The following is a 24,453-nucleotide window of genomic DNA, read 5'->3' on the forward strand; positions in this document are numbered from 1 at the left end:
AGCCAAAGCCCTACCGGTAGGTGATCTAATCTAATCAATCCGGCTACACCGGGATTACGATCGGCATCCCCAGCGGAGTCCAGTCTTAATGTGAACAAGCCCGGTCTGGGCATCAGTCCGTTGCTCTTGGCGATAACAGGATCCTCCACTTTATAAGTTTGTTTCGGCAAGCTCGGAGATTACAGAGATAAAAAATTTACCCGGTGTATAATTCTTCAGTGACTAACCCCTGGCGTTAAGCGAAGGTCGGCTACGGTAGCGTACCTAGATTGACCGCCGGACATCAGGGATAGGAAACCCCTGGAAATACATGAACGTAGTCGAAGCCCAACCCCAGAATCGAACTTCCCAAACATCCTAGTCGGCCCATTGCTGGCTGCAATGCGATGTACGGAGCCAGCAATACCATAGCTTCCGCAGAAAGGGCTCCGGGAGAAAGAATAGGAAAGTGGTCAAGGAAATGCGCGTAAGGGGTCTTGGTGCCTGGCGTAAACCAATTCAAATCCATGTGGGTTTTTGGAGAGGACAGGCGTCGATGGTGATTTGTGAGGAACTTGTGGGTTAAGACGTATCGGAATGTTCTAAGCAGCTATGGTGCCTAGTGCTTTCTAACGCACTTCCCCGCCCATACCACTCGTAGGGTTTACCTCCTTTGTTAATCTCCTGCATTATGGTTACATGGGATAACGGCTGCTGGTAGGGAACTGCAAGATGTGGAATAAAATCCCCGTGGACCTGCGCCAGTCCTTCCCGGCAATTGATGATACTTCACGCGTCCGATTCTTATAGTCGTCCATTGCGACATCGCGTGGCATGTCGAGGGAGCGCTACCAGGGGGTATTGATTCAGCCAAATATCAATCTGTATCGCACGGTACCTTAATACCCGACGACCATGATCTACTGAGCTTAGAGAAGCTGGAGGCTAATAATTGTTTCAACTCATCTATCTGAAGAAGTCCTGCTGTCTGACCTCTGTCATAATTCGATTAATAACGGAGAATGTTGACATTGGCTTTTTGTGTCGAGACGTTTCTCTTGCTCCGCTCTGTTAGCAAGTTGTATTCATCTCCGCGCGTAGGGTTGGATAAAGCCAAGTAAAGACATGAGCAAGACTGTTCTGTTGTCTGGCTGTCGCTGCGTGCGGTGACAATTGAAAAGGACAAACAATGAACGGATTGCGAACATTGACGTCCACAAAGGAAGCTGTATTCCATTCAAAGTATGTGTCAAGGACATTGACCTTTGTGGTCATAAATAGACCAACTATATCCCTACCTCTGATACACATCAATTGACTATCTCTCCCGATTCTGCTTCCAAACCCACCAAAGGTCATACCATAACAATCAAATACCAACACCAAAAAACCACCAGCAAAATGTCGTGCATCATCCCCTCAAACATGTGCGAAAGATGCACACAAATCTACATAAAGCTCAACCCCACTGCGACCCCCTCGCGCCACCTGGCCTACAAACCAGGAACCTACCCCGTAATCTTCAACCGGACACTCGAGGGCATCGCGGACCTCGACTTCGCCATCACCATTGCCTCTCACGCGCGCAAGGAACTAAAGGAGATGTTCGGCGCTAGTGTCGGGGCTCGGATGTACACGAGCAGCGACCCTAAGGTTACGATGACGGAGGGCAAGGCGATGCATATGTCTGTTCTGATTGACTTTCCGCACGAGGGTAAGATCACACTGCCGCTGATTAATAGGATCTTTGGGACGGTGCGTCCGGATCAGCCGCAGAGTTTGTGGAGTGTGGTGCTGCCGAAGCCCGGACAGGATTTGTGTTTGTGGCGGTTGGAGTGGTTTGAGGGTTGGTTTGAGGGATATTTGGAGCAGTAGGGGTACAAAGTAGTCTGGAGCATTATATATGAGATGGGTGTTTATATATATATATATTCATGCAAGAATAATAATTTTCGCAAGATGGACATGTTTACCGCGCTTGGTGTTCAAGCTTGTCATTCTCTTGATAGTTGGATCGCGTAAAATTTAATTGGGAGGAGAATAGGAGCAGCCTCTTTGAGCTTTCACACTTGGAGCGGGCTCTCTCCGGGCTGTCTGTAGCGCTAATCAAAAGAAATGTTGGAATGAATTCGAAGGATAAGGACATGTCTGTCTATGAGAAAGACCATTGTTAGGCATAATGAAACGTGCAGTCCAAAGCGATATGGAACTGAATGAAAACAAAGAACCAAAGTGATCCTAACGAACGCGTATTGTTCAGGGCTAGAAAGTGTTCTGTTCAAGTTAAATTCTCATCCCTATATAAACCATGCCCTACACCCACCAAACCCATCGAAAACCACCTGTCCCTGAACATACTTCAATTCGAAATACCTCTCACACACACCATACAGGTAAGAAGCCACTGTCCCGTGTTCCACTGTTTCCAGCATCCGCAATGAATCCCCGGCCACAAACCACCATGCTCCCTCGCTCCGCTCCCCGCACGCCCCCTCCGGGTCCAGCAGGATGCCCCTGCTGCACCAGAATCATCCGCGACTGGTACACCCCCCTCTACGACGCCGGCCTCCCAGCGCACATGATCAACCCCCCGGAAGACGCCGCCACAACCCCAGCCGTGTTCGAGCTCTGCGGCAAGACACCGCTAGACCCGGCCCTCTCAACGCAGGCCCTCGGGGCCGCCATCCGCGCCGCCCTCATCCCGCACATCACGACCCGGGCCCCCACTGGGGCGGAAGTCGAAGTCCCCTTCTACGTGCGTCTCTCGCGCCGTCCGGCCCGTGTGCAGATGAAGTCGGAGATGATGTTCATCATCAGCGTGCTGGTGGACTTCCCGTCGCGTGTGCGTGTTGACCAACCGCTTTTGGATTCCGTTGTTGCTAAACTCCCGCCTCATTCGGGGGGGCTGTGGGCTGCTGCTGTGTGTCCTGCCGAACTCACCCCGCTGGTTTGGCGGCTGCGCTGGTTGGATGAGCATGTTGCCAGGCCGGCGTGGGCGACGGAGATTTGGAGTAATTTGCCGCTTATGCCGGACGGGGCGAGGCTTGTTTGGCGCTGGGAGAGGGCGACTTGGGGGCCTTGATTGGGGGTTTGGTTTGTTGGTTGAGAGCGAGATGTTGGATTGCCCTGGTCTACCTGCTCCTCGAGATATTTATGGCAAGGATATTGAATGGTGGAGGGGGAGGAAAGGAACAAATGCTTCTTTGTTATTGCTGTGCGTTTAATATTATTTATTATGTTAATATGCCTGGATTATAGTACGTAGTAGACACTAAAGTGATGTCAGTTCCACAGTTGATTTATAACATCATGTGGTATCAGTAAAGACTATACAGGGGAACGGATATTCCATTTTAGATGGCAAGTGCTGATTCTAATGACTGACAGGACTTCACATTCGCCCCTTTCCTTGTAACTCTCCCATTGACAACCATCTCTTCCATAAAACGGATGGCCTTGTTCATTGATTTCTATTGACTATTAGCCCCCAGTCATTATCCCAGGTCTCACAAGCCAGTTACTGGGATGACACTAGTGGTGGAAAAAAGATTATTGATAATTAAAAAACGCAAAATGATAAAAGCAGCGTTTATATCTAATCAAGTCGAATAATCGAATCGCTACGCGGTCTTGCGTTATAAATCCAAGGGCAACTCAAAGCAAGGCTACGAAAGACTTCGTAGCAGAGGGCTTTGATACCTTAGTCATGTACATCATAGGCCAAAAGATAAGTTTAACTCGTCCGGAAAATCCACTCAAATGCTCTTTGCAGAAAGAACCAAAGACATTCTCTAGTACCATCTTCGCCCTTATTGGACTGGGTGCTTGTGTTGGAATTCCTTCGAGACCTTCCTGCATCGTTTGAGCAAATTCTCTTTCTGAGAAGATGTAAATATACCCCTGAAGTCCAAGCACCCCGTCCACATCCACGAAGGCTGGGTTGCAGTCAAACAAACCCGCCGCCAAGCTTATAACTAACATGCTGCAGCATGCTGATATAGGCCCGCGGAACGGGAATCTGCTTTTTAAGCACCTGCCCACCATGATACATGTCCCCGCCGCTGCTGATGCGAGGGGGAGCGCTGGAGCGTGGGTGCAGAGTTTGACTTTAGGCACCCTGCTTGTGCGTTTGGCGTGGTTTACGGGAATGTTGGTGAGGCTGGTGAGATGTTTGTTGTGCTGCGTGTTAGGACGGATGGCAATGGCAAGGCAGAGGACAAGCTGGAGTGCTGCCATAAGTACCTCTTTCTGACGGGGGCTAGGAGGCCGGGTGGGTTTGTTAGTTGAAGGGAGTAAGTAATTCTTCCTTTACTTGTGCCTTTATGCATTTTATCCGTTGTTCCCGTTGAGTGTTGGCTTTGGCCATTCGAGTCCACCATGGTCAGATCCATATTTAACGAAGAAGAAAAAAAGCAAGGGGAATATGAGAAATCTTTATTCTAAATCAATCCATTATCGTTCCCTGGAAGTAGCCTATTGAAGCCAGTATACACAGAATATCCAAGCAGCGGGCTGAAATCCAGCATTCACGAGGCACAAATCGCCCACTAGTTCAACGCCCTACGGCGTCATCGGTTCTATGATTCTGACAAAGAAAGGGTTATGGGTTCAATAAAGCCCATGAAAGGCTACTGGGCTATGAATAGCGAAAGAGCCTTGGTAACAAGTTTTCTGCTGCCGTGCTGCCCTTACTCCATGAATTTCAATGGGTCGATTCGCCCAATCCATGTTTATCCCTCGAAGCTTCATCAACGATACTGTTGCCCCGGAGGACCTGAAACAAATAGGTATACGGCGTGCCCGACGCCCTGGTATTAGTTCACTCTAGTAAATAATGAAGTCCCTGGCATAGGGCCATGTAAGCGCTAGACCACACGGAACATGGGTCCACGGCCACACTGGCATCATTTCGACTTGTTTTAGAAACCGGGATATTTGGGACTCATTCAAGAGTTGAAAGAAGCAGGTAAGCAGGCTGCATGACAAAGGGCTGTGGTTTTGGTAGAGGGGCGTGGCGGCAGACAATGAAACGGTCGTCTCGCTCATGCCCCGGGCAATCGACTAGAAGACTAAGGCTTAAATATGAGTTACCACTCGCTGCTCGACATTCACTCGTTCCTATTCCTCCCACTGCCGTCTGAAGTCCACCGTGAGCATCTCAGGATTCTCTACCATAGTCTCCAACCACCGTCTTATCCATCCACATCCCCGTCCACCATTCCCAGTCTACAACCACCCAGCAAAATGCCCTGCTCCGACCCAAAAGATATGTGCAAAGAGTGCGCCAAACTCACAAACATCCTCAAGCGCGCCGGCGAAGTCCCCCGCCACTGGTGGTGGCCGCACGAAGGCACCGCCCCGCTAATCCTGACGACGCGCACAGCCGCCGCTGAACCCCTCGACGTCGAAGAGCTGCTCATCCGCGACTTCACGTACGTCTCGCTGCGCAAGCACATCTGGGAGAAGCGGGCGCTGGGCATCTCGTTCTTCGTCTTCATGGGCCGCGAGAGGGAGGGTGATAAGGGGGGTACCACGACGCCGGTGTCGATTCTCGTGGATATTCCGCTGAGCCAGGGGGTTGGGATCACGCGGCAGAAGGTCCGTGGTGTGCTGGAGGATCTGAAGGATACGGTGTTTGGGGGCGAGTGGGAGTGGGCTTTTTTGCCGGACCATGCGAATCGCGAGAGGTTGGGCTGGTTGTGTAGGTGGTTTGATCGCGCGAGGTTTCCGTGTGCCACGTTTCGAAGGTTTGCGGGCGTGATGCCGGAGTTGCATCGGGATTGATGTTGATGCTGGGAGGTGATGGAGGGAGATTGTTGGGATTGGTTACATTGGTCGGTCGATGTCTATAACCGGGTTTTTCTATCTCAGTATCTTTCTATGTGCTTTGTTTGGAATCTCTTGGTTATCCCTTGTGATTATCAGGATCTTCTCTACGCCACTTGAGATTGTGTACCCTGCTTGATTTGGCTATGACTGTGCTTTGATATATAGTTGGGTTCACTTGCAAGTCCATCGGGCAGTGTCTTGCCCTGTTAACATGCCAAACATGATGCGCTTTTCGTTCTATCCAAGCCTGTGTTCTCTGTTCAAGGAGATATATCCTGCTTGTTACTCCCGTTGCTAGCGACCCGTACAACAAAGAATGCCATACTTATTTAAAGGCCCAGGCCGGACTATCAACCTCCTCAAAAACTTGTATTCTCCTAAAGCCCCTGCCATGTCAGTAATCCCCTTGATGTTTAAACTAGTACGTCAAACACAACCACTAGGTATCTTGTGCATGTACCGCCAATCTACTTTCTCCCCCCTGTATGCCCGACCCAGTCCTCGAATTCAATTCCAGCGTCCACGGGCGACAAAGCCAAACGTCATGAAGGCACAGCATATTTCTCGCAGCATCTCCAATCTTCCACCACAAACGATGAAGCCTTTGAATAGAACGGTTACACGCGGAGCAACTGATTTCCTAAAGGCCCTTGTCCACATTGGGTGAAAGAACAATGCGAACTCACAAAGCCTTGGTGATAAAGGGCAGACAGCCACCGTCCATCTCTCGCAGGCCATCAAAGATGCATCTTTCTCATCTTCCCACACTACCAGTACCTACACAAAGCGTCCAGGCGGCAGGACAACCAGATTATGTATCGATAATGCCATACAAAGCGCTTTATGTGCATGTGTATAAAGTCATCGTGAACACCACAGTACATCTCCCTCATCATCGAGCACAGGATTTAGATATTGGGCATTTGTTCAGTATCAATTTCACCGAGTGACTTACAACTATACCAGTTAACCTTCCAACAGTCAAACTGTCTTCAATCAAAATGTCGCACTCAAGCCATCTCTACGATTCGGACCACTCCGACGAGATGGACCACGACACGCCCATCCAACCCCAACCCCTTACCATCACCAAGAACTCCACCGTCAACGACAAGTTCGACGACGAGGAGTTCTCGGAAGACGAGTTTGAGAACGTCGCACCCTCCAAGTTCTCCACAACGGCCCAGGCCGCCATGGATCTCGCGAACGCCAACCGCTCATCCGTTGCGGATATCCGCAACAGGTTCGAGCCCGGAAACACCGGTAACGAGCCTGGCTTTGCGCAGCGTGGGTTCGGGCTCTCGTCGGCCCAGAACCTTGCACCAAGCCGTGCCTCCGTGCGCTCGTCGTTCTACCCAGATGAGCAGGACGAGCGGCCGATGCGGGACTCCGATTTCCCACAGGGAAGTCGGGGTCCCCATGGCCAGTTCGATGATCAGCTGCAGGAGGATGACTACGACGACCAGCAGGCGGATCGCCACCAGCACCGTCCCCAGTCTCGGCACCAAGACCAGTATCCGGAAGACGAGTACTCGGATTATGAGGACGAACTGACCCCCACACGGGACCGGTCGCCGTCACCATTGCGCCCGGGGTCTTCGGATTCGCTCAGCCGTCCTCGCCCTCCAGCGCCCCTCTCCCCAACAGCCGCAGCCGACCGTAAGGACGCACTAGATGCACTGGAGGGACATATCCCCGCACCTGCATCCCCCAATGATCCCTACCCACCCACCCGGCGCTCGTCCCGAGCGACGATCAACAGCGATGATGGGTACGAGTACGATGATTACAATGACAACCAAACACCCCGTGCGTCAACGAACCCTACACCCACCCCCGCTCGTCCGCAGCCCCAACGTGCCCCGTCAATCCGCGCATCTTCCCGTTCGTCTTCCCGTGCGTCAACAATGACCCTGGAAGACGAGGTACGAGCGCAGGCGAAAGCGCGTCGCGAGAGCATGGCCTCCGCTCGGTCCCAGGCACAACCACAGCGTGCACCCTCAGTCGCGAACTCGCTGAACTCCCGTGTATCAGGAATGACACTGGAAGACGAGGTACGTGCCCAAGCGAAAGCACGCCGTGAGAGCATGGCGTCCGCTCGTCCCCCGCCCTCGCGTGCCCCCTCAGTCGCCAACTCGCTGAACTCCCGGGCGTCGGGAATGACACTAGAAGACGAAGTCCGAGCCCAGGCCAAAGCGCGCCGCGAGAGCATGGCGTCCACTCGTCCCCCGCCCTCGCGTGCGCCCTCAGTCTCCAGCACGCGTTCCCGTGCGTCTGGAATGACACTAGAAGACGAGGTGCGAGCCCAGGCTAAAGCGCGCCGCGAGAGCATGGCGTCCACTCGACCCCAGTCACAACGTACTCCTACGCCCTCGATTCGCTCTACCGCCTCCGGCATGAGCATCGAGGATAAAGTCCGCGCTGACGCAGCAGCAAGGCGGGAGGAGGAGCAGAGGAAGCGCGAGGCCGCCAACGCGGTCCGGCGCCCTGCGCCGCCGCCTCCTGGCTCTGAGAGTGGGATGAGTCCCGAGGAGCAGGTTCGGGCGGCGGTTGAGGCTCGCGGTGAGAAGTTCGAGGTCCGTTCCCCGAATATGGGCCATAGGCGTGTCTCTATGATCGGCAAGGTCTCCTACTCTAACACTCCATCCCGATCGTCGTCCCGGTCCTCTCGTGCTTCGCTGCGCGATGGGGATGGGGATCGATATGACACCCGCGCCCCTCCAAGCCCTTCAGTGCGAAGCCGCCCGTTGTCGAATATCAATGAGCGCGCGGTTGAGGACCAAGCCGACGACGGCACCGTTACACCCCGGGTTTCATCGCCTGTTCGTCTTTCCCGGTACGAGTTCGAGCAGACGCAGATCCCTGGGACGGCGCATTGGAATCCGTCCCAGGCTGAGGTGGACCAGTATAGTGTCACCGGCTCTGAGTCGGATGTACACCCGGCTCTGCGCGAAGGGAGCTATCTCACCCGCTCGCGCTCGAATCTCAGTCAGTCCAAGCCGGAGTCAAAGGCGACATCACGCCGCACGTCCGTCGTCAGCACGAACACCGTAACCCCGGATTCAAAGCAGACGAATCCCGCATCTGAAGAGTCCCAGCGTACATGCCTTACCCTGGACACCCTCTGCGCCGAATGTGAAGACGTCCTGGCCGACATCGACCCCGCTGTCCCGGCAAAGTACCTCACCTGCGGCAAAGACGTCCACCCCATCATCATCCACACCTTCATCAAGGGGACAATCGACGAAGCGGCCAAGGTAACAGCCTCGTTCCACGAGCGCCTCGCGCGCCTGCTCAACGTCCAAAACTTCCCCCTCCACGCCGCCGTCCGCCGCGCCGAGCACCAATCCACCCCGTACGCCGGCCACTGGTACGACATCACAACAGGCGAGGGAGAAGCAAGTCTAACTTGCCGCACAGAACGGCACTACGACCGCAAGACGGAGAAGGAGCCCGGCGGGCTGAAGAGTCTCATCTACACCCCGTTCTCGTGGGCCAAGCGCCAGGGCAAGAAGAAGGACAAGCACATCCAAACAACGCACGTCAAGCTCCGCGACCTCGTCTTCCTCCTGGACCTGCCCTTCCCGCTCGAGAAATCCGGCCCAATCCACACGAAGATCCTCACCCCGGGCTTCTTCCCATCAACCGTCACCCTCACCAAATTCTACCACGTCCGCGGCGATCTCACGCTCGCTCGCCTGGAATGGTGGGAATGGACACACGGCGCACACGTCGCGCCCGCCACCCCGCTCAAGAAGGCCGACGGCGAGAATCCACCCCCTAGACGTGGGACCTCGCACCCACACCCCCGCTACCGCGACCGCTTCCGCATCACCATGCAGACCCCCGCCATGAACCCGCGCCTGTACAAGAAGCCCGCCCCCGGGCAGCCCGGCGAACACCCCACGCACCCGTCGGCCGCGGAGTACATGCACATGACGCGCAGGGGCGAGTTGCCGACGGGCACGACGTACGACCAGTACCGCGCGACATTCGCCCAGCGCTATGTTGAGCGTGAGGCGGAGATCACCAAGGCGCGCCTTGGATTGCCCCTGAGCACGGACGCGGAGGTCCCGCGCGCCCCGGGCCCTGCCCCGCCACCGGCTGAAGCCGAGCGCCCCCGCCCGGGCCCTGATCGCCGCAAGACGTACAACCCGCACCATTCCGAGCGCCAGGTCCCGCCTCCGGCCGCGGGCGTGCCCCGCCAACCCTCCACCTCGGTCTCCTCTGTCAGTAGCCAGAGGCGCACGTACCATGCCCCCCGCCACTCATCCCGCCCTGAGACACGCGCCGAGCGTCGACCCTCCGAGGCGTCGTCGCATTCGCGCTCGCGCACTGGGGAACGGACCAACACCCGTCGACCGACCGAGCGATCGCTTGTCGACCGGGACGAACAGCGGGAGCGTCAGGGGCAGCGTCATCGGCGGAGCGCGGAGACTTGCATTACCAGTGAGCCGGATACTGAGGCCGGGCGTAGGTGAGTCTTCTACCTAATTCTTACTCAAACTATACTATCTTTCCCTTTTTTTTGGAGTTCTGGCGTTTGGCGTTTTGGGACGAATACCAGCCTGATGTGGGATATTATATATTATAGAAAATACAAAAATATTGTTTGTTGAAGTTTGGTTTATTTGGTAATGTAGGCTTTGTAGAAACACTAACTCAATCTCATCCCATTAGACAGACACCTGGGGTCTACGGTAGCATATTGTATGAATTTCTTATATTGGCACCCGCGACATAGAATTGGTTTACCATCACATGTCTACCAAATACTTTGTCTCTCCATTATATGTATAGTGCTCTTTGAGACTTATTGCGTCGCATTAGGTGAACACCCGCAACTCTTTCAGCCAGAACTTTGTGTCCTGCGTAGAATAAATTGTCTTAAGTGCTCCCGAGAACTGCCTTCCCAAGGGCAATATCAACATCTTTCCCATTTGAGAAATGAACCTGCATTGAGGATAATACTTATACAACTCTTTATCCAGGATCTGATAATTCGACAGTCTGTATTCCCTTCATAACATTGTGCTAGGTATGTACTGATTTGTCATCTCCTGCAGGTGGCATTACAGATTTGCATTACCAGCTTATGGAATATACGCATTGATCCAGGTGATAGTAGATTGTATATCTGTTCAGCTAAAGCCGTCCTGTTTTCGGCAACCTCCTTGGGCCGATGGCAGCCTGGTACTTAATAGATATTTGGCAATAGCGCCACAACCCCGTGCGCAGTAAAGGCGTGGCGTTGAGCGTCTATGGGTGTATATAGACGTCCAACTCGGCTACCTAGGTACTCGCGTGTGCCTGGGATACAGACTAAGTTCTCCGCCCTCGGCCATGGGGACTTGGCTAGGCGTTATATTTGTGGAGCTTATGCTTCTGCTTGACAGAGGAAGGTAGTCATTAGCTATCTTTACTCGTTCTATGTGTATTTAGTACTGCAGGGGGTAACGCATTTTGCGCTGGGGTGGACAGTCCAAAGTAGTTCTATTTTCAGCGGAGAGAAGATCTTGAATCATGGTATAAAGGGCACTTTGTCCGGATGTCCATGTCGGTATCTCTTGCTGCCTAGCTAGCTAGGGTAGCGGCCGGGTGCAGGCGTCAGGGTCGACTTAGGAGATAGTCACGGCCCATGGTTTGCTTGTTAACAGGATAAGGAGCAAAGTTACATAGTCAGCTATCGAGGTGACTTGGGTAGTTGTCATAGAAGCCCTGCCCTTCCAAATCCCGTCTGTTGGATGCATGGGCGTCGTTGCTAGGGCTCATGCGATCCGTAACCCTACACACCCTACCCGTTGCGTCCATTAGCACTAATCAAGCGATGAACCGATAACAGGAAGGTATCAATTTATGGTGGAAATGGCTGTAGTCGATGTCCCGGGATGAGTCACGGCCATTGAGACCCGTCAAGTGTACCGCTGCGACTGAGGGCGCAGGCCTCCAGCGAGCCATTATCACAATATATATAGATATAGTACAAGACACCAGACTTGTAAAATATTTTATATTATTATAATTCTGCAAGAAACAATATCAACAGATGCCAAGGGGGGTCTCATGCCCAGGTTCCTCGCAATCCGAGTCACAGTCCGTCTCACAACCCCAAGCATGCTTGCGCAGGCTGCGCACCTTCCTCGCATCCAGATCCTCAATCCAACTCGGATACCACTCCAGAAACTCGGCAATCGAATCAAACCGCGGCCTGCGCCCGTAAAGCACGCGCGGGTTATCCTCCTCCGTCTGAAACAACACCACCCGCCACCGCCACTCGCTCAGACAAGCGGCGTCCTTGATCTGCTGTTCCTCTTCGTCATCGCTATCGCTGTCGCTGTCGCTGTCGCTGTCGCTATCCTCCGCCCCGCGACAGTACAAGTACGCACTAAACCACTCCGCATGCTCGCCGATGTTCCCCCAGCCCGTCAGGAACCCAGCCTGCACCTCCAGGTCATCGTCCAGCAAGGTCGCGCCCAGGATGAGGTCGGTGGTGTCGGGGCTGTTGACGAGCTCCAGCCGCTTCGCAAGCACGTCGCATATCTCGGCCTTGTCGGCGCACCGCTTCACGATGTCGTCGTCGGGCCCCCACCGATAGCTCGGGTCGAAGGGCGCAATCCCCGCGTACCGGAAGTCAGGGTCGATGGCGGCGGACGCGTGGGCTAGGAAGTGTCCTAGCTCGTCGCAGCGTGGGATCGGGCCCGGCGGGTTCTGCCCTTCCTCCGCGGCCCAGTCGTCCGCCTGGCGCTGGCAGACGCGTTGGATGGTGTCGAGGTACATGGCGCGCCATTCGGGGGTTGGGAGGAGTGGCGGCTTGACGCCGTCGGCTGGGACGGGGAGGCAGTCGAGGAGGGAGGGGACGTCGGAGAGGCGCGTTGCTGCGCGGAGGCGGTTCTCCTTGCGGCGATCCTCGTCGGTGCCCTGGTCTGCAGGTGCGGTGCCGCCGGTCGCGAGCTTGTTGAAGTGGCGGTACACACTCAAATCCCAGAGCTTCTCTTGCTCGGTGGGGAGGTTCTTTGCTTCGATCTCGGTCATGCGGTCCTGGACGAATCTGTGGTTTGCGGCTGCCATGCGGGTGCGGAAGCGGGCGATGGCTTGCTGCATTGTTCTATCTGGGTCGGCCATGTTGGTGGGTGGTGCAGAGGCAAGGGGACGGATGGAGAGAAAGGAGAGTTGCGCGGGAAGTGAAATGACGAGGGAGGGCGGATTTATAGGGAACGGGCAGTGGGGTTCAAGCCCTAATGCCTTAGGCAACGAACAGCTAGGACTGCATTGAATGGATGCTATATTTATACTTCACAATCTAAGCCCTATTGACACTCCCTACTCAGGAAACCAAAAGCTGCTTCCCCAGATAAAAGACGACGCATCCGTCCGGCCCGTTCCATACCACTGCTCCGCCATAATACTCACTACTCGACTGCGGGTGATCGCAGAACAGGAAAATCTCCCCGATCCAGCTCTCGCAGTTTTGCGTCATGCTCCATTCTTTGCGGGGACTGCAGCCTGTCTGGTCCTCCGCCCAGTACGCTCTCGCTATTAGCCACGTGTGCGGGTCTTGCCAGATGTGTCCATCATCGTCAACGGCCATGGTCTGGCCGGCACACAGTCCATATATCGCACGCCTGTATTCCTCAACGGTAAAGGACTGATATGCACTGTCGGAGTTATGTGATCGAAGACAATACATGTCTTCGTCTGGGTTGTCGTCGGAGGGGATCGTGGGAATCGTCGTCGAGCCTGTTGAGGTGGACGTGGGAATGGTCTCCTCCGCTTCTCCTGCGCCATCGGGGATTGCGGCTGGGCTCTGGAACCAGCAATCTGAACAGATTTCCGGCTCCACGTCAGCCGGGCACAGCACGTCTGAGTAAACCCTGGCATCAAGGAAGCCGGTCGCGGACGGGGTCGTGCGACGCGACAAGCGTCGTTGGGAGCCCGGCAGCAGCTGGTCCATGCTCACGGAGGCGTTACGTGGGGACTCGAGTGCGCTGTCTGGGATATCCGCCTCTTCTGACGCTAAATCAGACCCAGCATCGATGATATCGCGCTTTCGTCGATAAGGAAAGCCTCGGACTGGAGGGGGATCATAGATCAGATGGCTGCCGTCTGCCTTCACATCCACGGGCTTTGGGGCGCCCACTGTTGTCGTGACTCCCTGGTAAACATATTCGAGCTCCCAACGGCCCCAGGGCGAATTGCCCACGTAAATCTTCTGTCCTGGTCCCGGTGGCGAAGGGGGATCCGGCTTATTCTTTCCCGCCGCCTTCCAAGTAGGCGGAAACTGTGGAGGCATGGTGGAAGTAACTGCGATTTGAAGAGGAGGGTTCATTTTCAAACCAGCGGGATCCCAGCTCAAGGTGTGCGCCCATTTGCGGTTGGGATGCGCTGGGTCGTCAAACCACAGGTCCCATTCTTGGCCGTTTTTAATCCCGGCTTGTTGCGCTCTGCCTTCCGGTCGTCCTCTGTGATGCCGTTCACCAAGATGTAGCCCGGACCATAGGCCTGAGCGTACTTGTTGTTGCAATCTAGGGTATTGTACTCGCTGATGCAATAATCTGCTGGCAAGGCGTTCGTGTTGCCAGAGGAGCTGGAAACTTCCACGCCTAGTAAACGCTGTTAGCGATGCGGCAGGGCAGGTTAAGGAATGACCGCATTCATACAGTATGTTGGGTTGGTCTTCTTCGTTTGAGCTTTGAGGTGGTTCAGGAATTTTTTCAGTTCAGTTCCATGGTTGCCATTTTCGTTCTGAGGAATAAGGCGTAGAGTTGGCCGGTCGTTGTAGTGCGCCTTTGCTCCATCGTCAAGGAGACTGTTCCCAAAGGGGTACTCTTCCACTTCGCAGCCTATGAGCCAGTGTTAGTCTACTGTCAGAGCATAGCTCGTATCTTCTCTTACCCATGAGACCCCATCCGTTCCGTACTTTGTAGGCAGGCCTGTTGCCGAGGTCCTTGCGATCCTTCCGTTCATTACCATCACTGTTCTGGTCAAGCCCATGCAGTGATAGGTATCTGCCGGTTGAGTGAAAACTGCGCCCATGATAGGTAAGCACAGACGGGGCGTTCTTTTTGTCCATGGCGGAGCGAGCATTGTTGCAGACATTTGGCCAGCGATCAACATCGCACTGGAAGACTGCATCGCATACAGCAGGATTCGGGCTGTCTTTGTAGGAGGTGGGCCGTTTGCAGGCACTCTTTGCCTTCCCGCGTTTGGACAGCCGCTGGCTATCACACGAGTCAGTGTAACAGTCAATGGCATCAAGACTGTCCTCCAGATTGTCCAAGGCATTGGCCTGGCACTCTGACATGTGGTCTCCGGCTTCACTGGCAGGATAGTCGCAGTTGATCGCCCCGGTGACTGGGTCCCAGACAGGGAAGTTCCCGTTCCCACAGGTTCCCTGGTCGTCGCTCGGAGGATCATCCTGGCTGGCAGGACATTCATCGGGATCTTCAGGATCATCTGGGTCCTCTGGATCATCTGGGTTGGTTGGATCTTTGGAGCTAGTCGAGCCGCCACCGGATGATCGATCACCTCCACAGGCACCGTTTCGGCATGGCGAACAGTCATTCGTGTAGCACGGAGGGTCAGTGTTAGGCAGCACAATTGGCGGGATATGGAGCGAGTCATCATCGTCGTCATTGGACTTTTCGCGCAAGCAGAGACCAGCCGGAAGAGTGATCGAGGAGGGCAAGGGGATACCGGGCAGAAAGGTGGTCAAAGGAATATCAGCATCGATCGTGCGGCATGTCTTGCGGGGCTTTCGGTGGTGCTTGCCGTCGGTGCCCTCGTCGTCCTCGTCGTCATGATTGTCTTGATCGTCGCTCTCGGGGGGATCCGTGGTTTCAGCACCACTGCTCGTCGTTGTGGCAATAACAGAGGTCGTAACGATGGGAGTGCTGGTGCTTGTCGTTGTGATCTGACCCGACGCGTCTATCTGAGTGACAGGGAAAGTGGAGTAGTAGGTGAAAGTCGTTGTAAAACCGGGGACCAGGGTAGTAGTGGTGGAAGTGGGATTCCCAAACACCTCATCGGGATCGTATAGGCCAGGAATAGGCATGGTAATGGGGATGTTGGGCTTGTATCCAGAGGGCAGCGGAATATCCAGCGGTATCACCACCCCGCCAGGAATGTCGATCGGATTGCTCATGTTTCCACCCTGACCGCAGCAGGTGCCGGTCAGAATGCGGAAGAAGTCACAGACCTCGTTGCAGACGGCTGGAGATCCGGCTGGCACGTTGTGAGAGGAAGCATCTGGCCCACTGGTTGGCAGGCTAAGGATGGCATCCGTGCACGCAGCTGACAGGGTGAAGGTGGCCGAGGGGCTCAGGTCAGAGGCGCAAGGCAGTGGTTTGATGCCCACCTTGCCCGGCGTCGTTCCATCCGGACTGCCATATGGATTGGTGGCACATGCTCCTTCAGGACAGTATCCATGGCTGCAGGTAAACTCGCAAAGAGGACCATACACAGAGGCATCCATGCCTGGGGCTGCGTAGCCGCCGACGTCCTGTGTTGTTGGAGGCAGGACTAAGGCTCCCTCGGCTGTACAGGTACAGGCGTTGATGGGGCAGAATCCGAAACCGCAACTGAAGCTGCAAAGACCAGCCAGGTTGCCGTCGCCAGTGCCGCTGACGCAGGCTGGTGGCGCAAAATCCGAAACGGTGGGGACGGTGAGCGCAACCTCGGTGGTACCACATGCCTCAGGATCACAGGGGCCGTAATTGCAGTTGAAATCGCAGAGCCCACTATAGCTGGCGTCTTCCCCTGCCAGAGGGTAACCCTTGATTCCTTTGGCCTTGGGCATGGTCCGTTGCTCGCCCATGGCCGTACAGACACAGGCGCCGACGGGGCAGTACCCATAGGAGCAGGTGAACTCGCAAAGACTGGCGAATTTGTTGGGCCCGGTTCCATTGACGCAGACCTGCTCGCTGATATCCAGCTTTGGCGTCGCGGAGATGGTGTCAGTCGCCCAGTCGATCGACACCCAGGCATTCCAGTTCTGGATACCAAGCAGACAAGAGTCCATGGAGATGGTCCCTCCTGCCTCTGCAATAACAGCGCCATTCCGAGAAACTGCCACGCTGACCTTCCCAGTTCTGCCATTGAATGGCACACTGCCGTGATAGATCCCAACCCCACCGTCTGGAGAGTCCGACCATGTCGCCTCTTGCACCACGCCACCAATACTGACCGAAACATCGGCCGGCGATCCCAGAAGCGCGGAGAAGAATACTTCATCCTTGAGAACCTCGGTAGGCGGGAATTCGACCTGAAACTGGCTGACCGTGTTTCCGCTGGTCCCTTCGTTTTTGCACGCTGCCCCAGGCGCCCTTCGGAACCAGGCCTGGACGCCTTCGTTTTCGATGGTGGCAGTACCCTTCTTGTAGAGGTCAATCACATAGGGGAGGAAGGCTCGCCACGCCTCGTGCATATCTTCCATGGCGTAGTTGTACGAAGCGTTGCCGATCTCGAACGCAGCCATTGCATTCTCGTGGAGTGGTCCAATCTAGTGCGACTCGCCATAGTCATTCCATGAGATGATTTCCACCCACTCAGGCTGTAGATATAGCGCTTGCTTCCAGCGGTCGTGCCAGAGGTGGTCGCCGTTCCAAACCCAGTTTTTCTTGTATCCGGGTAGGTTGGTATAGAACCAAGGCGACACGGGCATCATGTATGGCCTTCCGTCTAGATACTCCATATAAGATGCATCCACGTAGGTGTCCATGTCATTGGGGCCCCACGGCCATGCTGCCCAGGAGAAAAGACCGTCAGGAACGCCTGGGGAAGCCTCAAGAGCCGCCTTGGCTCCCAGGGACGACCAGTCAGGGACGAAATAGCAGCCGGTCTTCTTCTTGATGTCAATCCAGTCCGGGGCGCTTGAAGGACCCTCGAATGTTGACACAAAGGGCTTTCCCTTGTAGTGATAATAAGCGGAATTGGAGCCATATTGATCGATGTAGTCAATGACAGTGGCCTTTGGCCAGGCACCATTGCCAGCATAGTCGAACGAGAAGAACAGTTGGAAGCCCCTGACGTTGGCGGCCTCGAAAGCCAGGGCGAGGGAAGGCTCGTTGGTCGCGTCACCGTACGCCATGTTGAGAGCAAAGGCATCGATATGCGCTTGTTGCGCAAACTTCATGTTGATTTCCCAATCATAGGTGGTGAAGTTCTCGGAATTGGTGACCTAGCAATCAGTCAGTATTGGAAGGAAGTACGGAACAGTTCCAAGATGGTCTATTACTGACCATGAAGTGCGCAAAGACCGCGGCGGCCTGCACGCGACAGGCGCCCAGCCAGAGGGAAAGGACGCCCAACAGCACCGCAGCCCTCATGTTGGACAGTGGCAGTGACAGAGATGTCGACGAATAACCGAGACTGGATCTACCAGGGTGCAGCGTCTTCTTATAGTCCAGAATCCTTCGATTTGGAATTCGAGCTTCTCCAGTGCTGCGCCTTTGGAAACTTTTGACTCACGATATTCCACGGATGGATGGATACAGCTAAGGCAGCGCTACTCAAATCAGCTATCCACCAGCCACTCCCAACTCCCGTCGCAGCGGGGGAGCTGAAGGCTACCATCATGCTGGACAACTGCCTTAGCTGTCGGTCAACAACAATCAACATGGTGACCTGAACTAAAGGTGTGGATACTGGTGGGACTGCCACCGCGAACCTTGGCTTGAAGCCCCTGGCCTGGCCTCGGCTACTCGGGAACGATAACCACCTTCCAAGACCAATTGGATGGTTTAAGGCTGGAGTTGAATCCCTTTCCGAACGAATGAGTTCGCTGGAGTCCATACATGGATGCTCCTAGTCCTGGGTAACTTGGGTGCGCCTTTCAGTCCAATCCCGCCCATAGCTCGCACGTGGAGGTCGCTGTTCGCGTGCGTACGAATTGAGAGTCAGAGGGGGATAGAAATTCATAAACTGAAATCAACGACTCGCAGCCAATCTCCGTGATCAGAGCAGAACAGGCCAAGCGTAGGAAAATCTCTGCACGTCCCATACCCAAGGTGGGATAGAGGCGGGTCTTCGATGGGGCCGCAAGAGCCCTAACCGAAGAGACGAACGGTGGATGCCTCCGAGATTGGACCCCTTCAAGGGTGCCACTTGGTGTTATCTCTCTTGCAGCCGGGCTGTATTGCTATTATCATGACACCCAAACCAAAGGGAGTAGTTCGGATGTGTCGGCCGAAGAGGTCGACGCACTGGCCCTGAGTCGGGCACTGGGAGAGAATTTGGCCTTGTGCATCCTTTGCTGGTCTCGGGCCCGGACTGGCCTAATACGGCTTTGCAATATCGCCGGCATCCTGGACTTACTAGTGGGAGTCTCCATGTGCCTCGGCCTTCCCATGTCCGACGGTTTATACTGTCTCGCCCTCCTTTCCAGCCAGAGGCTCTCGCGACAATGGGCTGCGCTTGCAGACCCACAAAGACATCCGGCAAGCTCATCCTTCCCCCATTTCCTCTAGCTACAATAGTGCGGATTCTAATGTTGCTGTGTCCCGAAGGCCATCATAGCCTGCAAGCTTCTTGCCGGATTGTCCAAGCATGCGCTTGCGCTGGTAGCTATACTAGCAACCATCTTTGCTCTCACCTTTCCCCTGAGCGAGACCACGGCAGGAGGCAACTATAACCTGCACTACCTGCCTGCTTCTCTGCGGCGGAACCTGCGCCCTCAAATTGGCGCTTTCTACGCGGGAGTCACAGAGGTTGCTGGTCGGCCATTTCCTGCCTACTCACTGGTCCCCGAAGCCCCGATTAGTCTTTACATCCCAGGCGCAGGCTTCCTCTGGTCGGACGACTTGACTTGGGATATCGCCTCGCATGACTTCCGATGGAAAGATGGGACGGAGCAGACAATCGCTCCGGACCAGGCAAGCGCGCTAGACGCCATCGAAGACAAGATTTTTCACGTCAGGCCCAACCAATCCCGGATCATCTTCTCAGACAAGTTCAATACAGTTGGTGAGGACCTACCGTGCCTTCCTGGACTGAAAACAGCCATGGCACATTTACTGACACTATACAGGCCCTTGGTTCCTCCAGCAGGTGCCCACCGGCCAGTTTGACCCCTCGGATCCGGTGCTGACGGCTCGTATCTGGCCCGGCCAGCTCGTATATCTGCGCCAATTCCAGACTGGTGACTTCGCCACGGCCAGCATGGACGGGCTTGCCATCAGCGACATGTACGAGGACATGCTTGACGACGACGTGCGCCGGTTCTACGTCAGGTGAGTCTGATTGTGTCTCCCCTGTATATCCGTCAGCCAACACGAGCGCACATCATGAGGATGAATTCGCACCGCTAACCGCCTTCGCCACATCAAGCGCCTCCGAACACGCATCCCCACTCTCCACATCCATCTGGCAGATCGTCTACGACGCACACCGGGACACCGGCTTCCGGCTATGGAACAAAGCCGCCAACTGTTTCCTGGCCACGAGCTACCGCACCTACCCTAACATGCGCGGGCGCACGTGGAACGATACCATCCTCGAGGCCATGCATCTCGAGCTGGAGGCCTGCTGCACGTATCCGGCATCTCGCGCTGCATCAAGCTTCCATGCGGTGGACGGCGTGCCCAAGCCCAGCACGCCTCTTCCTTGGTTCTCGCGCTCGCCCTTGCAATCAACGTCTCGACTGTCGCAGCTCCGCACACATGGCCACTCCGCATTCGCCCTCATGCGCGCAGTATGGGCGCTTTCGCGTTTCCGCGGGAACCATGCCCATCTGCAGGATATGCCGGGTGCAACGGCGCGGCTGCATTTGGGCGTCCCGTACACGACCGGGTTGAGCCGCGCTATCTCTACAGTGATCTTCTGCTGTATTCTGATGCATCTGGGCACGGCAATATACTCGCGGCGCTGGAGCGGGGTATCCCAGAAGCGGCAGGTCACTGCGAGTGCTGTCGTGATGCTACAGTTGGGGTACCTCGTGCTGTATCTGGTTCGGAGTGTGCTCTGTGGGGGGGACATGCGGGAGGGTCATTTTGCGTTGGGGGTCGCATGGATTGGCATCGTGGACTGGTTTTCTGTAGTCCATTCTCTCTCCTGACAGGTAGGCCGAATTGATCCTTCAGATTCATTGGGGTGAGACGTCAACTGCGATATGCACGAGCGTGATTAGTGTAAGGATACAAAACACTGTCCCACAGTCATAAAGGCAGATAGAGCTTGACATGACCTCTCCGTAGCTTCTCAATGACTCCCACGTAGACCAGGCCTTTCTGACACTCCACCTACGCTGCAAGCGTTGGAAACCCGGGACTACTTCCTCTTTTGTCCCTGTTCTATCGGTACTTCATGCTTCGCTCGGAGCCGGCACGCAGATACCCCATCCAGGCTAGTGATTTTCGTGTCACAAGTGTCCCAGCGTGCCGGTTCCATTAGCCCATCTGTGGGATACGAAGACAGTGTTAGCTGGAAGTAAAGTAATAGAACCAAATACCAGGCCCGTGCCATAGAATACTGCTTTCAGTAGTATATAGATTGTAGAATTATTAGACCCTGGACATATATGAGGATACAGATACCTCCAAGGAATACTATAATTACTGAAGGATACCAAGGATAATGCGCGGAATATTATCCCCAACACATCTTATTTTCTTTTTTTGATTACCCACTAATCTTGCATGGTTGGCTGAGCCTTCTGGTGGTGAAATGAGACAACGAATATTGTGACACACCCAAGAGGCCAAGGAGGTATAGGTCCTCTCAAATACCTAACCTATTCGACTTCGCCTCGCCGTTCTCCGTTAGTAAACATGGCTCGGAACCGCAGTAAAACCTGGAATAAGGGTCCAGTCTATCTACACTCCCCTCCTTCAGCATCTACTTATCCCAAAGAGCACCAGTGAGGAGCTTGACGAGCTTGATCAGCTCGAATTTACGATAACGATTCTCTTTACCGACTACAATGATGGAATAGAGCAAAATCCCCCAAAAGAAATCTGACGTTGTATTTTCTTGATTAAAAAAATGGACTATAGGAAAAACGCTAGGTATTATGAATTATTTCCCAAAACGATTATTAGAGAGTACCATACCCATCCAGAAACAACAGATGCGCGCCTCTGGCTCAGCGTTTCTTCCCTCCTTACAAGCCCCCAGCCTCCAGGACCTGAAACTCCCTCCACGTCTTATCAGGATTATACTCCACCATAGCCCGAAAGAACCTCAGCCGAAAGTGACACAGACACTGCTCCTGCCTCGGAATCCGACTAGTCCACTTCGACCCCTCACCCAGTCCCTCCCCAGGCAAACCCTGGAACATGACATTCACCAACTGCTCATTAACATCAACAACATGCGGAAACTCAACAAGCACACTCGCCAGATTCGGACTCTCCTTACCCGGCGGCGTCGTCGTAAACGCACGCACACTAACAGGCGCACAGAACAGCTTCCCCAGTCGCTCCGCAAGAGCCGTTGCGATATACGCGCCAAACCCCTGATCGACTACACCCTCCGCAAACCTCTTCCAGAATTTCACGGGGTAGACCCCCGGCCTCGCGAGGAGGCTTTCCGGCGGAATAACAGGCGTAAGCGCGTTGAAGGCCCGCCGGCAGTGGTCGCACATGCTTAGCGGCGTGAGACAGTTGTCGTCGGCGTGTATGGCCACGTTGCCTTCGAGCCCGGCCGTCTCGTACGCGGCCCAGCAGTAGTCGCACATGTGGCCGAGCGCTGTGCAGGGTGCGCTGGGGCTGGAGGCGTGCGAGAGCGGCGCGGCCTGCTTGCCTGTTTCGAAGAGCGTCCAGCAGTGCGAGCACATGCTGCGGAAGTCGGTGCAGGGGAGGGAGCAGGTGGGGGGAACGGGGTGCGTTTGGGCTTCTGGGAGGGATTCGTGGAACTTGGAGGCGTAGTAGCGTGGGGTTGGGGTGTAGGTGGACATCTTGATGTTGTTTGTGGGTGGTGGGTGATGGTGATGTTGGTGTTTGGGGTTGGTTCGGTCTACACTAATGGTAGACTGGATGTCATGGATGGTTGGATGTCAACTATGGGAAGATGTCAGTGTTTGTGGTTGGCATGGCCTTTTATAGGGATATGTCCACTATAAAGGAGTATGTGAACCCAGACGTGAGCACTATGATAACACTATGTCTTTGTTGAAATAGCTTTGACCAGTCTACCACCACGCACAGTGTTCATTCTGCCTTTGTCTTGATTGAGCGATTCTTTGTTGAGTGTCACAACGTCCATTCTCCCTGATAAAGGATTTGACATCCTTCGATCCTCTTCCTATGGAGCTGGAATACCACAATCCTTTCCTCCATGCTGGTGGCAACCTATTGAACAGCAGCTGTTTCTCAACCCTGCTATATTGCTTACCATGTCCTCGGTAGAATTAGCGCTAGGCTCAGCGCACTCTGTACTCCATGTCCAAGAGCCCTTCTTGAGTCCCAGCCTTATCTATCAACAAAGAAAACACGCAACAAAGGCACAAAGGCAAGCCAAACAACGGTTGAAAGATGGCGATGCAAAGGATAAAGCAATATCTCTGACAACGGGCATTGAATCAGACTCTTGGCGAAGTAACTACAATGATTTGCTTTCTTCCTTCCATCCCAGCCTTTGTAACGTGCTGGGTATATAGTCCCCCTCAACCCAGTGTCATATCTCATTCCCCTACCAGTCCACACCAGTGTCCTCTGCATCGACAGCAACCCTGAAGTCCACTAGACTTATCCCCCTATACGCTTCAACGTGATAAACACACCATCCACCAAAATATCCTCCACCAAGATGTCTTCCTGCACAACCCTAACAACCATGTGCCCCACCTGCGTGCGCACCCTGCAAGCCATCCTCTCCACGCGTCCAGGCGTTTCTATTAACCCCATGCCAGCAAAGACCTACCCCGTCGCCTTCCGCGCCTCCTTCCCCGAACACTCCATCCCCTTCGACTACGCCGTCCGCGTGGCCAACGCCGTTGAAAAGACGCTGCTCGATGTCTTTGGCCAGCGCATGCCCGTCCTGGCATTCAATAGCTTTGAGGACGTGGTCACTAGGGATAGTAAGATATACGTCTCCATCCTTATTGAGTTTCCTGGTGAGGATGGGGATGTTGTTGCTAATACTTTCTCGGGGGTTAGTGAGGGGCTGAAGGGTGAGGGGTGGGAGTGTCTTTTGCCCCGCCAGGGGGAGTGTCCGTCGACGTTTTGGTTGAGGTGGCATGCTGATCCGATGAAGTTGTGAGTGATTCAGTTTTATCTGGATGTCTTTTGTATAGGTCTGTCGTTCAGGTACTTGATTATTGTTAATGGTGTTATTTCTTGTTTGCTTCTATGCGCTGTTGAGTATAGATTAAGAAAAATACAGTCTTTTCTTAAGAGATATCTTCGTCTTCCTTATCGTAATCATTCGCACTTGATAGTAGTCGTAGTCGTCCTGTAGGGTCTCCGCTCGCCTTTGCACACGTGGAAATGGAACAGCTGAAGTAGGCCGTACCAGATGATGTATGTAGTAAGTGATTTGGTCAAGGAGTGCAGGTAGAAGTTATATATCTTACTTGCGGGACACACTAGAGAAAAATACCTACCAAACAAGGCCAGCCTCGACCGAGATCTAGACGGAGACGGAAAATAGTTGGAGTGAGAAATACAATAACCACCACATCCCATGAAGATTTCCTAACAAATCATTCATGGA

At 54.3% G+C, this 24,453-nt stretch overlaps 11 protein-coding genes across 11 annotated transcripts; 6 read left to right on the forward strand and 5 right to left on the reverse strand.

Annotated features, from left to right (window-relative positions):
- Positions 1-1,404: 1,404 nt before the first annotated feature.
- On the forward strand, positions 1,405-1,854 carry DSM5745_11213 (uncharacterized protein; the record flags this gene model as incomplete). The annotated part of the gene is made up of 1 exon (XM_026753229.1): positions 1,405-1,854. One exon carries the CDS (start codon positions 1,405-1,407, stop codon positions 1,852-1,854), a length of 450 nt encoding a protein of 149 aa, XP_026598148.1.
- Positions 1,855-2,440: 586 nt separating this feature from the next.
- Positions 2,441-3,061, forward strand: DSM5745_11214 (uncharacterized protein; the record flags this gene model as incomplete). The annotated part of the gene is made up of 1 exon (XM_026753230.1): positions 2,441-3,061. The coding sequence occupies one exon, from the start codon at positions 2,441-2,443 to the stop codon at positions 3,059-3,061; it is 621 nt and encodes a 206-aa protein (XP_026598149.1).
- A 2,000-nt stretch (positions 3,062-5,061) lies between these two features.
- On the forward strand, positions 5,062-5,763 carry DSM5745_11215 (uncharacterized protein; the record flags this gene model as incomplete). Its single annotated transcript, XM_026753231.1, has 1 exon — positions 5,062-5,763. The coding sequence occupies one exon, from the start codon at positions 5,062-5,064 to the stop codon at positions 5,761-5,763; it is 702 nt and encodes a 233-aa protein (XP_026598150.1).
- A 1,046-nt stretch (positions 5,764-6,809) lies between these two features.
- DSM5745_11216 (uncharacterized protein) lies at positions 6,810-10,289 on the forward strand (the record flags this gene model as incomplete). Its single annotated transcript, XM_026753232.1, has 1 exon — positions 6,810-10,289. One exon carries the CDS (start codon positions 6,810-6,812, stop codon positions 10,287-10,289), a length of 3,480 nt encoding a protein of 1,159 aa, XP_026598151.1.
- A 1,558-nt stretch (positions 10,290-11,847) lies between these two features.
- DSM5745_11217 (uncharacterized protein) lies at positions 11,848-12,930 on the reverse strand (the record flags this gene model as incomplete). The annotated part of the gene is made up of 1 exon (XM_026753233.1): positions 11,848-12,930. The coding sequence occupies one exon, from the start codon at positions 12,928-12,930 to the stop codon at positions 11,848-11,850; it is 1,083 nt and encodes a 360-aa protein (XP_026598152.1).
- Positions 12,931-13,132: 202 nt separating this feature from the next.
- Positions 13,133-14,098, reverse strand: DSM5745_11218 (uncharacterized protein; the record flags this gene model as incomplete). Its single annotated transcript, XM_026753234.1, has 1 exon — positions 13,133-14,098. The coding sequence occupies one exon, from the start codon at positions 14,096-14,098 to the stop codon at positions 13,133-13,135; it is 966 nt and encodes a 321-aa protein (XP_026598153.1).
- A 59-nt stretch (positions 14,099-14,157) lies between these two features.
- DSM5745_11219 (uncharacterized protein) lies at positions 14,158-17,281 on the reverse strand (the record flags this gene model as incomplete). Its single annotated transcript, XM_026753235.1, has 3 exons — positions 14,158-14,408; positions 14,466-14,648; positions 14,701-17,281. The coding sequence occupies 3 exons, from the start codon at positions 17,279-17,281 to the stop codon at positions 14,158-14,160; spliced, it is 3,015 nt and encodes a 1,004-aa protein (XP_026598154.1).
- Positions 17,282-17,305: 24 nt separating this feature from the next.
- On the reverse strand, positions 17,306-18,131 carry DSM5745_11220 (glycoside hydrolase family 71 protein; the record flags this gene model as incomplete). Its single annotated transcript, XM_026753236.1, has 2 exons — positions 17,306-17,983; positions 18,045-18,131. 2 exons carry the CDS (start codon positions 18,129-18,131, stop codon positions 17,306-17,308), a joined length of 765 nt encoding a protein of 254 aa, XP_026598155.1.
- Positions 18,132-19,207: 1,076 nt separating this feature from the next.
- DSM5745_11221 (uncharacterized protein) lies at positions 19,208-20,857 on the forward strand (the record flags this gene model as incomplete). The annotated part of the gene is made up of 4 exons (XM_026753237.1): positions 19,208-19,279; positions 19,311-19,767; positions 19,832-20,033; positions 20,080-20,857. 4 exons carry the CDS (start codon positions 19,208-19,210, stop codon positions 20,855-20,857), a joined length of 1,509 nt encoding a protein of 502 aa, XP_026598156.1.
- A 1,044-nt stretch (positions 20,858-21,901) lies between these two features.
- DSM5745_11222 (uncharacterized protein) lies at positions 21,902-22,696 on the reverse strand (the record flags this gene model as incomplete). The annotated part of the gene is made up of 1 exon (XM_026753238.1): positions 21,902-22,696. One exon carries the CDS (start codon positions 22,694-22,696, stop codon positions 21,902-21,904), a length of 795 nt encoding a protein of 264 aa, XP_026598157.1.
- Positions 22,697-23,547: 851 nt separating this feature from the next.
- Positions 23,548-24,000, forward strand: DSM5745_11223 (uncharacterized protein; the record flags this gene model as incomplete). The annotated part of the gene is made up of 1 exon (XM_026753239.1): positions 23,548-24,000. One exon carries the CDS (start codon positions 23,548-23,550, stop codon positions 23,998-24,000), a length of 453 nt encoding a protein of 150 aa, XP_026598158.1.
- Between the last annotated feature and the right edge of the window lie 453 nt (positions 24,001-24,453).

The sequence above is a fragment of the Aspergillus mulundensis genome (assembly GCF_003369625.1).
Source record: "Aspergillus mulundensis strain DSM 5745 chromosome Unknown scaffold_22, whole genome shotgun sequence".
In the NCBI taxonomy this organism is placed as follows: domain Eukaryota; kingdom Fungi; phylum Ascomycota; class Eurotiomycetes; order Eurotiales; family Aspergillaceae; genus Aspergillus; species Aspergillus mulundensis.